Source organism: Panicum virgatum, chromosome 6N, assembly GCF_016808335.1.
Source record: "Panicum virgatum strain AP13 chromosome 6N, P.virgatum_v5, whole genome shotgun sequence".
NCBI lineage: Eukaryota > Viridiplantae > Streptophyta > Magnoliopsida > Poales > Poaceae > Panicum > Panicum virgatum.
Window position 1 is genome coordinate 12,455,379 of NC_053150.1, and position 15,190 is coordinate 12,470,568.

A 15,190-nucleotide genomic window follows, 5' to 3' on the forward strand; every position below is an offset into this window, starting at 1 on the left:
GGCGCTCACAACCTGTTCGACGGTATGCGTCCAGAGAAAAATGGCAAGGACGTAGCCGTGGCGAGCGGCAGTGACAGCGGCGCCATAGATGTGCTTTCAGACGACATCCTCGAGCACATCCTCGGCTTCCTCCCTGCTGCAGAGGCCGTCCGGACATCCGTGCTAGCACGGCGCTGGCGCCACCGGTGGAAGTTCGCCACGGCCCTGAACGTCATGTGCATCATGGAGTCGTACTGCTACTGCTGGCCCAAAAAGCCACCGGTGGAAGAATGCTCGAAGGCTGTCGACGATATGCTGCGCCTCCGTGGGCACACACCTCTTGAAGCATGTCACCTCACGTTTGGTTCCTTGCACAATAAGGAGGACGTGCCCTGCCTGAATCGCTGGGTCCGGCATGTGGTGGCGTGTCAAGTTCAGAGGTTCAGGCTCGAGAATTTTGATTACTACAATGGGCACTTGATGCTGGATGACCTGTCTCTCGTGTCACGGCACTTGACAAGGCTAGAGCTCATTGGCCTAGAGTTAAACAACGAGTTATGTGACTTCTCGAGCTGTCCGGCGCTGCAACATCTCGATATTGCCCATTGCAGTCTGTGGAATGCGAAAAAGCTCTCGTCGCAGTCCACGAAAAGCCTAAGCATCACGAGTTGCAATTTCATCACGGAGTCCAACACACTTATTCATATTCCAAGTCTTGTATCACTAAACCTAGATAGCCATCTGTACTTGCCTCCTGTTCTTGGGAGCATGCCATCATTGAAGAAGGCATTTGTGAGAGTTCCTGTTGACGAGGATTGTGGTTATGACGAAAGTGAGTGGTTGGATTGTTACTCTTGTCATATTATGAAAGAAGAGGATAACAAGCGTTTTCTTCTGGATGGCCTATCAAATGCTGAGAATTTGGCATTGCTATCTGAAACGACAATGGTACGTTACACTTTCATATTTACCGGTTGTTCCTCTGTCCTCGTATTTGTGTTCCCTTGTGGACATTCACAAAGTTGTTCAACAATTGGCTTCATCGTATTTTTTGAGTGGAATTGGCTTCATCATATTGACACTGAGACTGAGCATTATTTCATTTTTTGTTTGTCTGCATTTTGGCCAGTTTATTTTTGAAAAGGATTTGAAACAGTGTCCTACATTTAACAACTTAAAGACTCTGCTACTCAATGATCACTGGTGTGTGGCTCCAAATTTCCTTGCCCTTACATGCATTCTCAAGCACTCCCCAGTTCTAGAGAAGCTCACACTTGAACTTAATTCCAGGGTATGTAAGTGTTTCTAAATGGATTTCTTGTGCCTTGTGCAAGGAATTATGCATTTGTAATTTGTGAAATTCTTTTATTTCCTATAGGGGCCCGAACACAAAGTGGAATTAACTGGGGTGTACCATCCAATGGACGGATCAACTACAAAGCTCGAGCACCTCAAGGCAATCGAAGTCAAATGTGAAGTGATTGATGAGAACGTTCACAAAGTTTTGCAGTTCCTATGTACATTTAACTTTTGTAAGTGAACTGCACACACTTTTGATTCTATCCATATTGCTGAACAACAACAATAACAAATCTTTTAGTCCCAAGTAAGTTGGGGTAGGCTAGATTTGAAACCCAACAAAACCATTATTCTTGGTTTAGGCACTTGAATAGCCGCCTTCCAAGCACTTCTATTCAAGGACAAATCATTAGGTATATTCCATTCTTTCAAATCTCTCCTTACTGTCTCTTCCCATGTCAATTTCTGTTAGAGTATATTTGGTAGTTTAGATATCGTATCGTAGACTGCCATATGTATCCATGGGTTGCCTTGCCTCCCAAGTCTCTATACTCTATATATACTGGCCAAGGGCTCAATGCAAATAATCAATCATTCCACCAATTCTATTCTCCTACATGGTATCACGAGTTTAGATTTCGATCTAGGGCACAACCCCTAAAGCTTCCACTGCTTGTGCCTCTTCTCCTTCGCGCCACCGGTCGGCAGTCCTCCAACGTGTGCGACCTTCGCGCCCCCTCACCGACCCTCTAGCGCGCCCCCGGGGAGATCACCCATGAGGATCTCCGCCTGGGCGGCGCCCCTGTTTAGGTGGCGGATCCAATTGATCCACCTGCCACTATCGTCGTCGTCTAGCAGCATATCGAGATCTCCTCCTCGGGCGTTCATCATCGCCGCCTCGCCGGGCTGCAGCCACCTCATCTTCGTCGCGTGGAGGCAGATGGCCATCGCCTCGTCCGGTGACGCCGTGGTGGTGGCCGGGCACAACCACACCCGACCCTGAGCCACCATGGAGACGGCCAGATCTGGAGTGTCGTTGTTGTGAGGTGGATCTGTCCATCTCCACCACGTCCGCATGGGGATTGGCCGCCGCTTGTCGCCGGGAGGGAGCTCCACCCCGCGCGTCGTCAGGAGCCGTCAGTCCGGCTTCGCTCGTTGCTGGGTCCTGCCCCTCGCGGCCGCTCGACGGCTGGAGCCGCGCGGCCCCTCTGTGCTGCCACTGGGGGCGGAGTCGGTTGTGTTGTCACTGGCTGCCATCGTGGGCTAAGGCCGCACGGCCCCTCCGTGGCTGTGCAGCCGCTTCCATCATAGTTGCCGCTATGCCCTGTTCTCTCTCTCCGTCGGTGATGCAGTCCGGTGTTGGGAGGAGATAAGGGCGAGCGAAGGTGCTAAGCGTACCCCGTGACATGCACCTGGAGGATCCTTATTTTTTGCTGCTGTAACTTTTTTGGTTTACTCGATCACTGATCAAGATTGAGTCGCCCATTGCCGTTGACCTCGCGTGCATCTACTCCGACATCGACGGCACCGGCATCTACATCTCTGACTTTGCGGCCTGATCGGGTACGCGATGCTGAGGTCGCCTTCCCGTCGCTTCTCGGTCATCCCGTCCCCATATCTTCATTGTTGGTTCGTCATCGCCATCACAGATCAAGACGCCTCCGCCGACTTCTTCCATCATCGCTCCGCCTCGTGCATACTCGGTCCGTACAACTGACTATGCACGATCCACCCGGCTCCTGAGATGTGCATCACCGAGTACTATGCGCGTCTTCTCCGAGCAACAGGGTTGCTGCTGCACCGCCGTGCCTTCTGCCCGGCTCTTCAGCAACGTCGCCTCTGGTCACTCGGCCACTTAGCCGGTCATCCGGTGCCTAGGCTGGCCACCCAGCGCCCACGATCGGCCACCCGGGTGCCACTAGCCGCTGCATCTTCACCGCCGCCGACAACATCGTCGACTCCGTCCATGCCGTCCTCCTCAACCACGTCTGCGACAACGTCCACGACTACGTCACTGCGTGCATCGCATGCTTTGTCGTCATCAAGTTGTTCGAGTTCTTCGCTGACATCGAGCGCTACCACCGCCGCGCTACCTTGCATTAGGACCGCTGCCTTTTGGTAGCCAGCTCTGCCTGGATTGCTCGCCTTCGGGTTCCTGCATTCGCTACTCTACTGCTTCTACTTCGTCGAGCACAACCACGTCGCTAGTGCCGCCTTCGACAACTACGGGCTGCATCGGCACCTTCTTCTCCGCCGCTCTACGCACCACCACCATCGCCAAGACCTCCTCTGCAGGTCTCTCAGACGCTGAACGCATGGTTGGGGCCCTCTCCCTTGTGCGCTTGGTACTGGCAACACTGGAGCGCGCTTTCATCCCCGACATGTTGCTGGGTCTGGCAAACCCAGCTAATTTATCGGTTCAGGTGTCTTGACTGCATTGACTTTGGCATCGACCCTCCTATTCCCTCCTTGTCTGCCTCGATTGCATCGTCGCCTTTTGTCTACATCCTCGAGTGCCCTGCTCGCGTCGACCTTGACATCGCCTCCTTCCACGATGACTGCCTCGACGCGTCTCCGTCATCACAATGGTGCCTCTATGCTACCGCGGCTTCATGTGCGACTGCCTTGGCCGGCCACTCTGTCCGCCACTTGGCATCCACGACCGGCTACTCTGCCAGCCCCTCGGCTCGCCACTAAGCCGACCTCTTATGCCACAACATCGGCTACCTTGACTACTACGTTGAGCACAGCTATCTTCCGCACAGCATCCTCGACCATGGCTCCACCGCCCCTCACGCTTGGCTACCTCGACATCAGCACAAAGGGCTACCGCCTTGTATGAGCTTCTTGTTGGTTTCCACTCCAGTCGCAGCATCAGTATTGCGAGGTCGCTACGACTACGGGGGGATGTTAGCCTTTGGCTTCTCTTCTCTAGTCTGATCGTCTGCGATGCTCCCGCTACGATTGCGGGGGATGTTAGAGTATATTTGGTAGTTTAGATCTCATATCGTAGACTGCCATATATATCCATGGGTTGCCTTGCCTCCCAAGTCTCTGTACTCTATATATACTGGCCAAGGGCTCAATGCAAATAATCAATCATTCCACCAATTCTATTCTCCTACAATTTCGGTCGACCTTTGCCTCTTCTCATATTACCATCATGCTTTAGGATACCACTATGAACTGGTGCATCTGGCGGTTTTTGTTGGACATGTCCAAACCATCTCAGCCGGTGTTGAACAAGCTTTTCTGCAATTGGCGCTATCCCTAGGCTACCACGTATATCATCATTTCAAACTCGATCCATTCTTGTGTGCCCGCAAATCCAATGCAACAAATTCATTTCTGCAACACTTAATAGTTCTTGTATACCATCATTTACTTTTATATATAAGGAAACAAGAATTAGACCAAATCAATTGTTTGTTACAAAAACATAGAATGAATTGGGCACACAAATGGATTGTAAAATTGGAACCCAATGAATGCTGCATTTGGTTTCAATGATTTGCAGATCGGACATAAGGAGGCACAATCCAATCCACTTTGTTTGGGTAGTGTTATCTATGAAAGTTATACAATGAGGTGTTTAATTTCCCCCTTTGTATATTAAATTTAACATGATACCATCAGGTGTTGATAGTTCAGAATACTGTTAGCTATTTAGAACATTAACAAATATTTTAATAGAAGTCCTCAGAGCAATTTGAAAGATGTAACTGTCATGTTCAATAATTTTCTTGAATTTAGTACCTGCTTATCCTCATTCCACAGATACTTTGTTTGATTTTCCTTCTGCATACCACTTGCGTATTTCTGAAAGGAAAATATAGTTACCACCCCTTTGAACTCTTCTATCTAGTCTTGTAATTTTGACCTGTTCACTGCTGTACTATTCATGATGCATTGTAGCACCATCTTGTTGTTCATTTATAACCTATCAGTGCCTGATTAGTTTGAAACGAGAGAGAAATATTTATTGTGATTCCCATTAATTTAATTTTTATTGGTGTGATGATGCATTATTAGATAGCTTTCCCTAGTTTAGATATTATTATTGTTTGTAAGGTCCAGAATGTACCTCTAAAGCAAGCTAGAATTTTTTTTTGATATATCCCATCTGATGCGTTTTCTGATTGTAATCTCGACACATGTCCTCTAGTTTGTGATATAAAGTTGTGCACACAACATAATTTGTGAACAGATAATCCGTGAACAACAATCATGCACAGAAAGATGTGATATAAAGTTGTGAACTAATTTTTGTTGCCATAGTTTAATGGGCCCGCTAGTGGGGATATCTAGCTTGCGTGGTCCAATCGATCCAAACGTTTCCCACGTGGTCCAATCTCAGGATGGGAATACGAACCAATATTCGGCTTCGCCTTCTCAGACGGCGCGGTAGCCGCAGGACCAGGACGCCGTACGTACGTGCCGGCGCCGCCGTCCAAATTTACAGCATTGCTTCTTCCAGCGGCTTGTAGTAGCGTGGGGATCCATGAATCTCAGCTCCAAGTCTCCAACAAACTTAGGTGTTCTGTGCCGCTCCCTTTCGGAGTGGGTACGCGTGATTACTCCAACTACAAATTCTCTTCCATCCGATCCGTTGATTTCGTCCGACTGTACAGGAACGGTGGTTCACTCTACCTGGCAAACAAACAACACACAAATTAGTGGTGTTTTCCCTTCATGGCTTGCAATATTGATCCTGATCCCCAACAGACAATCCCCACCCAAACAGAGCTGACTCCTCTGTTCCTTCGTTGCCCATCGGGCCTAGTAGAAACAGAGCATAGAACTTTCACAGAACAAAGTATACCACTAAGCAGTAGAGCACGACGGAGCAGAGTATTCAGCAGCAGAACAGAGCAGCCAATATAATTCCAATCGGCCGCACCTGCACAAGACAAAGAACCAGGCGTGCTCCGCGTTCAAAGGGAGGACTGCGCGCCGGGAGGGACACACGAGGAAGACGGCGGTCGGCGGACAGACGCGATGACGGGCCGCACGGCGGCGCACGGACACAAGGCACGACGACGGGCCGCAGCGAGCGACGGGCCAAACCGGAACACCAAGTGCAATCATGGATCGTGGTGAATTAGACAAGTCTAATCGTAACCCTAATCCTTAGCTTCGGTACCATGTCAATAACCTTGGAGATCTGAGAAGCTAAGCACTCTAGTAGTGGAGATGACTATATATATATATGGGTAAAGTCTGTTTTTCAACCCTAAACTATCACGATAGTCCGATTTTGGCCCTTGAACTATCAAACCGGATATCGTACACATCCAACTGACGAAACCGTTTGAAAAACAACCCTGGCTCAGCTAAAGGCGGTTTGCTACAGTAAAATTTCCGAATTTCTAGATTTTCACACCTCTCTCAATTAAATAATAAAGAAAGCATAGTTAATATTGTCTAAAACTCATGATATTTTTTTGGGAGGTAGATAAAAAGACAAGTTATCTATTTTGGCTAGATGTTCTACAATAGACATAAATGAATTTGAATTATAAAATTTTAAAAATAGGTAGAATTCAAAATTCCTTGAATTTTTAGGTCAGCTAAACCTATGATAAAAATGCATTAAAAATATGATAATTCATAATTTTTTATTTATTTTAGTTAGGTACTTTTTATTGGCCCAAGTTCTATAGAAAATTCACAAATTAAAATTTGAGGAATCAAATTTGATTCAAATTTGAGCATTGCGAAGGAATTCAAAAACTTTCATAAAAACTTGGGCCAATAAAAAATACATTATTAAACTAAATAAAAAATTATGAATTATCATATTTTTATTTCATTTTTATCAAAGGTTTAGCTACCCAAAAATTCAAGAAATTTTGAATTCTACCCATTTTTAAAATTTTATAATTCAAATTTCATTATGTTTAATGTATCACATCTAGCCAAAATAAATTCCTTGTCTTTTGATCTACCTCCCAAAAAAATATCATGATTTTTAGACAACATTAACTATGATTTCTTTATTATTTAATTGAGAGAGGTGAGAAATTCGGAAATTTTACTGTAGCAAAAACGCCTTTGGCTGAGCCAGGGTTGTTTTTCAAAAGGTTTCGTTAGTTGGAGGTGTAGGATGTCCGGTTTCGTAGTTCAAGGGCCAAAATCGGACTATCGTGATAGTTCAAGGTTGAAAAACGGACTTTACCCTATATATATATATATATATATATATATATATATATAGAAGCATCATGGGTCATATAGGCCAATTATGGATGGACCTTCATACACTTTAACACATAACTGGCAGTGAAAACCCATTTGTTTGCACAGAAAAATTCATAAACTTTTCATAGGAAGTCATATGAGGACAAACTTTAGACCAAAATTGAGTTCAATGAGCTAGATTTACGACCTTTTACTTTTTGGGAAAAATCCGGTTTACACCTTTGAACTATATAAGCAAAAGTCTGATTTTCAACCTTAAACTACAAAACCGGATAAGATAGTCTATTTAACTATTGAAACCGGACAAATTTGGCCCTTGCAGTGGTTTCTAAGGTGGTTTTGTATTTTTTTGAAAATAAAAAATTCTAATGAGATTTATAAAATCAAAACTAATTCATTTTAAACAACAACAACAACAACATAGCCTTTTTTCCCAAGTAAATTGGGGTAGGCTAGAGATGAAACCCGAAAGAAATAAGTTTAAGGTTCAGACACATTGATAGCTAGTCTCCAAGCGCTCCTATCCAAAGCTAACTCTTTAGATATATTCTAATTCTCAAGATCTCTCTTAACCGACTCATCCCACGTCAGTTTAGGTCTACCTCTACCCCTCTTTACATTATCGACACGCTCAAAAACCCCATTACGCACCGGCGCCTCAGGAGGACTTCGTTGGACATGTCCAAACCATCTCAGTCGATCCTGGGTAAGTTTCTCCTCAATTGGTGCCACCCCGACCCTATCCCGAATAACTTCATTCCGGACTCTATCCCACCTTGTGTGCCCGCAAAACCACCGTAACATTCGCATCTCTGCTACACTCAGTTGCTGGACATGTCGCCTTTTTGTAGGCCAACATTCAGCACCGTATAACATCGCCGGACGAATTGCTGTCCTATAGAATTTGCCTTTTAGCTTTTGTGGCACCCTCTTGTCACAAAGGATGCCAGAAGCTTGCCGCCATTTCAACCAGCCAGCTGAAATTCTATGCCTAACATCTTCATTAATGTCGCCATCCTTTTGTAGCACCGATCCTAAATACCGAAAAGTATCCTTCTGGACCACCACTTGCCCATCTAGACTAACGTCTCCCCCTTCATGCCTAGTCGCGCTGAAATCGCACATCATGTACTCGGTCTTGGTCCTACTAAGTCTGAACCCTTTCGACTCTAACGTGCATCTCCATAGCTCTAACTTCCTATTAACCCCTGCCATAATCTCGTCAACTAGCACCACATCATCAGCAAAGAGCATACACCAAGGGATCTCACCTTGTATATCCCTTGTGATCTCATCCATCACTAAAGCAAATAAATAAGGGCTCAACGCTGACCCCTGGTGTAGGCCTATGTTAATAGGAAAGTCAGTGGTGTTGCCATCACATGTCCGGACAAACGTCGTCGCATCCTTGTACATATCCTTAATGAGTGTAATATACTTAGTTGGGACTTTGTGCTTCTCCAAAGCCCACCACATGACATTTCTCGATACTTTGTCATATGCCTTCTCAAGGTCAATGAAGACCATATGCAAGTCCTTCTTCTGCTCCCTATATCTCTCCATCAATTGTCGTATTAAAAAAATCGCCTCCATGGTTGACCTTCCAGGCATGAACCCAAATTGATTTTGGGTCACACTTGTCACTCTTCTTAGGCGATGCTCGATAACCCTCTCCCAAAGCTTCATCATATGGCTCATCAGCTTAATCCCATGGTAGTTAGTACAACTTTGAACATCGCCCTTGTTTTTGAAGATAGGTACTAATATACTTCTCCTCCATTCTTCCGGCATCTTGTTTGACCGAAAAATGAGATTAAAAAGTTTAGTTAACCATATTATTGCTCTATCTCCTAGACATCTCCACACCTCAATGGGAATACCATCAGGGCCCATCGCTTTACCTCCCTTCATCCTCTTCAAAGCCTCCCCGATCTCTACCTCCTGAATTCTCCTCACAAAACGTCTGTTGGTATCATCAAAAGAGTCATCTAACTCAAGGGTAGGGCTCTCACTCTCCCCATTAAACAACTTGTCGAAGTACTCTCTCCATCTATCCATGATCTCCTCATCCTTCACTAGCAGTCGATCTGTCCCATCCTTAATGCATTTGATTTGGTTGATGTCCCTTGTCTTCCGCTCGCGGATCCTAGCCATCCTATAAATGTCCTTCTCCCCTTCTTTCGTGCCTAGCCGCTGATACAGGTCGTCATATGCCTTACATTTTGCTACACTCACAGCTCGCTTTGCAACCCTCGTCGCTAATTTATAGCCCTCGATGTTGGTTGCACTCTTGTCAAGGTGGAGGCGCTTGAAACACTCCTTCTTCTCCTTAATAGCCCTTTGCATCTCGTCGTTCCACCACCAGATGTCTTTCCCCTCCTGTTTGCCTCCCCTACTCACGCCAAACACCTCTGAGGCCACCTTCCGAACACATGTTGCCGTCTTTAGCTACATGTCATCTGCGTCTTCTCCTTCTTCCCAAGGCCCCTCACCTAGCATCCTTTCCTTAAACGCTTGTGCCGCTTCCCCTCTAAGCTTCCACCACTATGTTCTCGCAATCTTGGCACATTTGTCCCGGTGGACACATACCCGAAGACGAAAGTCCGCCACCACAAGCTTGTGTTGAGGGACAACACACTCCCCAGGTATCACCTTACAATCTAAGCAATCACGTCTATTCTCCCTCCTAGCAAGGATAAAGTCGATCTGGCTCGAGTGTTGTCCACTACGAAACGTCACAAGATGGGATTCCCTCTTTTTAAACACGGTATTCGCTATCAACAAGTCGTAGGCTAACGCGAAGTTCAACACATCCTCCCCCTCTTGACTCCAGCTACCATACCCAAAACCCCCGTGCACTCGCTCGAACCCTACATTAGTCGCACCCACATGGCCGTTGAGATCTCCTCCTATGAAGAGTTTCTAGCTGGTAGGCACGGTACTAACCATGCTATCTAGATCTTCCCAGAACTGCATCTTGGTGCTCTCACTAAGGCCTACCTGAGGGGCATAGGCACTGATCACATTCAAAACTGAATCTCCAACTACCAACCGGATTAGGATAATTCGGTCGCCTTGCCTTCTAACCTCTACGACTCCATCCTTAAGGCTCCTATCAATCAAGATGCCTACACCATTCCTACCCGGAGTTGCTCCCGTGTACCAAAGCTTGAAGCCAGTATCCTCAACCTCCTTCGCCTTCTGGCCCTTCCATTTAGTCTCCTTAATGCATAGAATGTTTACACGCCTCCTAATTGCTGCATCAACTAGCTCTCGCAACTTACCCGTTAGGGACCCTACGTTCCAGCTACCTATGTAGGCATAACTACGTTAGAGTCTTCCAGTCAGCATAGGCGGAGTTAAAACTAATTCATTTTAAAACAGAAAAAATATGAAACTAGTATCAAATTTTTTCTAAAAATGTAATCTATCTACTATTGCTCTATTTGAATCTTATTTATTGAAAAATAATAGGCATAACTATGACAAGCAACCAAATACTATGAACAAAAAAATAGATTCAAATAAATGACAAGTACAATGCCAATAGATATGTTACATTTTTAGGAAAATTTTGATACCCATTTTATATTATTTTTTATTTAAAATGAATTAATTATGATTTTTAATTTAAATTTGAATATTTTAATTTTCGTAAATAGAAAAACCATCTTCAAAAGCACCCAAAGGGCCAAATTTGCCCGGTCTCGATAGTTGGATGGTCTATTTTATCCGATTTTATATAAAAATCGGACTTTTGCGATAGTTCAAGGGTATAAACTGGACTTTTCCCATTACTTTTAGTCGACAACTTTTCCATTTTAGATGGTTTAGAAGTTCAGATATTCAGTATGTGATCTCAGACTTATTAAACTATTTTGGGTGGAAACAAAATCAACTTCAATTTGTAGTGTTTTTTCATTTGAGATAGCTTAGAGTTTCAGATTCATAAACGTGAGCTTAGAATAACAGCGTCGGCTATATAGGGACAACTTACTATGTAGCTAATAAGATAGTATGCTTGAGGTCATCGATTCCATTCCCTGTGAGATGGCTAGTTTGAAACCGGTAATGATATATACTTGTTAAAGTAATGGATGCTCTAACAGGAAACAACACTTTCTTAAAGTAATGGATGTTGGAACAGCTGGAAACTTCACAAAGGATGTGAGATGGCTAGTTTGAAACCGGTAATGATAAATGTATACTTTTTAAAGTAATGATTGATGCTCTAACAGGAAACAGCACTTTCTAATGGATATGCTTTAACAGCTGGAAACTTCCCAAAGGATTTATTCCTTGCATAGCGACTGATTACCCAAACCGGAACACGAAATGCAATCATGGATCGTGGTGAATTAGACAAGTCTAATCATAACCCTAATCCTTAGCTTCGGTACCATGTTAATAACCTTGGAGATCTCAGAAGCTAAGCACTCTGGCAGTGGAAACCGGTAATCATACTGTTGGGTCCTTCGCACGGAACTTCCCAAGCAGACAGTCAGGACACTAAGACTTCAAGACCTTCGGACGAAAACGAAATGCGCCGATGATCAAAAAGTTGTTATAGTGAAGAAATCAGGGGATGTTTATACACCCGACCCTCTATTACAATTACACTTTTACCCATTCTCATTCGTCTTACATCGTCACTATTGAGGATCTCTTCTAGTCTTTCCCCGATTGATTCGAGTATAATTACGCCTTTGCCCGTCAATATACGCCCTATATCATCACTTTTGAAGGTCTCATTTGGTCTTTCCGCCTGCCTCCGGGCTTGAATGTCGTTCACGGCATGCAAAGCCAGCCCGGCCTGCAACCTCCGCGCCTCTAGTCCCTTGGTCACGCGCTTTCCTCACGGTGTTGGAGGTTGCCCGAACCTCCGAAGCAGGTCGTCCCTTAGCCTGCTTGCCTTCGAACCACGATCGAAGGGCCCTGTCGTCCTTGAATCTCAACCGCCGATTGTTGGTGACTTTCGCAACCCGTCGAGGGTTCAGCACCTGTCGATCCTGCACATAAATAGCAAGCCGACTAACCTGTGTGGCGCGCAACGATCGACGAAGGTTAATGCCGAGGGTTGGTCAGAGCTGCCTGTGAATCCTAAACCTCCGGGTACGCCTCCTCCGGAGGTAGCGATTCCCAACACATACACTTTAACACACAGGGCCGTCCCGGAGAATTCTGAGGCCTTGTGCGAAATCCTAATTGAGACCTAAACTTAAGTGCTACAATGATAATAACCATTCATACTATAAATTTAGAGCAATAATATACAAATACAGAATTACATATTGCCTGACTGCGTGCAAAGTTTTCACTTGATAAAAGCAATCATACTCTTTAAGTGCCTCTTGAAATTTGAGCACTAGATTACAGAAGTAAATGATGTAATAATCAATATTCAATAACAACAAAACCAAGAAAGAAAACTAAATCTATATATTCTATATAGATGCAACCCACTAAGTGTCATAATTGTATTTCTTTCAATCCTCGTGCTGCCACGTCATCAATCCACTAAGTGTCATGTTGCTATGTCATCAACCCACTAAGTGTCATAATTTCTATTTCTCTCAGTCATGTTTTTCAATATGTTGCGGTTCATCAAAAGTATAAATAAAGAAGAAGCCCAACAACCAAATTTTTTATTTATCAATTAAATATTACTCTATGCAACATACATATGTTAAATCCCCTCCCTTTATTTTCTTTTATTATTGTATCATGAACATTATTTTCATTTATCAATTAAATATTAGTCTATCTAATATTAATAAATAAATCCACATTTGTTTCAAAAAGAAAAACAATTAGTCTCCTATGATATTTCTGTCTTCTAAAATTAAAGCATCCCACTAGGAAACGTTAACAAAAAGAAAAACAATTAGTCTCTTATGGTATTTCTGTCTTCTAAGATTGATGCATCCCACTAGAAAATGTTAATTTATATTTCTCTCAATCCCCATTGAGCCACCAACAATGGAAGAAGCACTCCTTCATCCACCTTACTATGTCTCTTCATTTCTCTCATATTTGTAACTTGATCATCCAAGCTGTCATTTCCTTAAGTCTCTCTATCTAACAATACACTACCACCACCACCCCTTCCACTTCTCATGATCTGTAGAACCCAACGCTCTATATATTTTGCTTAGTCGAAGCCATCGTAGCGTTACACACACTCTCGACTCCATTATTCCGTTCGGTTCTGGTAGCTCCTTGCCTTCCCCAGCTGTTTTGCTACTCTTAAATTTTGTCTTGCATCACTGTGGCATGCAAGAAGAGCACCGTGAGGGATTGTTCCAGGTCTCTTCTCTTCAATGTTACACATTCATTCATTATGTTCTGATATTGACACTATGTTTGGTTCCTCCTTAATATTTTACTGTTTGATACAACTATATTTGTACAACTATATTTCCAATTATCAACATTTCACACACAACTGCATTCCTCACATTTCATTTTAAAAAAATATTTGCATAAATTTCGCTTAGCCAAAGAGTCGATACAAAGTCGAATCACTTCACAAAATGATGCAGACTTTTTCCATTTTCTCCTAGAATAAAATTAAAGCGATCTTACCATACCAATTACGATTCCTCTTTTTATCAGTTTCATCAACTTGAATTTTTTATATGTACTTCAATTTTAGTATTTAAGCATATCTTATATACAACCATGCCATATATCTCCAATGCTAAAATTGACTACAACTTCATATCTCCATCTTTTCAATACACTCAACTTCAATATTTTTGTCCACAAATCCCGCAGCAACGCGCGGGGTATTCAACTAGTTTATAGGATGGTTTGGACCCGCGAGATGGCAAGAGCTAAGAGGGCCGAACAGGGTAGCAGGGGCACATAGGCTGGTGTTTTAGACTAGCGCTGCCGTTCCCTACTTCCTTGCATGCGCACTGAGTTTGCATTTGGGAGCAAGACTTGGAGCTGAGCAGCACTGGAAGGGCAGGGCTGCAAGCCCGCAAGGCAGGGTGCATCGCCGCCACCGCGCCAATACGTCTAGGTAGTTTTGATCGGCAGATCGGGAATCGAAACATGAAGCGGTTAACCGTCTGCTAACGGGGCCGCCAGAAGCAGTTTAGGCCTGTATATACATATCAAAGTTGGGCTAATTTGGGGGACCCCTGGCACGTGGGGGCGTGCAGTCGCACAAGCCGCACGTGCCTTGGGATGGGCCTGTTAACACATAACTGGCAATGAAAACCTATTAGTTTGCACAAAAAAATTCATAAACTTGTCATACAAAATCATGAGGACAAACTTTAGAATAAAATTGAGTTCAATGAGCTACATTTACAACTTTTTTTTTGAAATGAACAGGCATGAGAGCTACCTATTAGTCAACAACTTTTAGCCGATAACTTTTTCATTTTAATGGTTTAGAGGTTCAGATATTCAGCATGTGATCTCAGATTTATTAGAAACAAAATCAACATCAAAGTCAACTTTGTAGTTTTTTTTTTAATTTGAGATAGCTTAATTAGAGTTTCAGATTCATAAACGTGAGCTTAGAATAACAACGTCGGCTATATAGGGACAACTTACTATGTAGCTAATAAGATAGTATGCTTGAGGTCATCGATTCCATTCCCTGTGAGATGGCTAGTTTGAAACCGGTAATGATATATACTTGGTAAAGTAATGGATGCTCTAACAGGAAACAACACTTTTTTTTAAAAAAAGTAAT

At 43.9% G+C, this 15,190-nt stretch overlaps 1 protein-coding gene across 1 annotated transcript; it reads left to right on the top strand.

The window, feature by feature from the left end:
• On the top strand, positions 1–1,519 carry LOC120677920 (putative F-box/LRR-repeat protein At4g13960). The gene is made up of 3 exons (XM_039959105.1): positions 1–927; positions 1,109–1,270; positions 1,358–1,519. The coding sequence occupies exons 1-3, from the start codon at positions 25–27 to the stop codon at positions 1,517–1,519; spliced, it is 1,227 nt and encodes a 408-aa protein (XP_039815039.1). The 5' UTR covers positions 1–24.
• Positions 1,520–15,190: the final 13,671 nt, after the last annotated feature.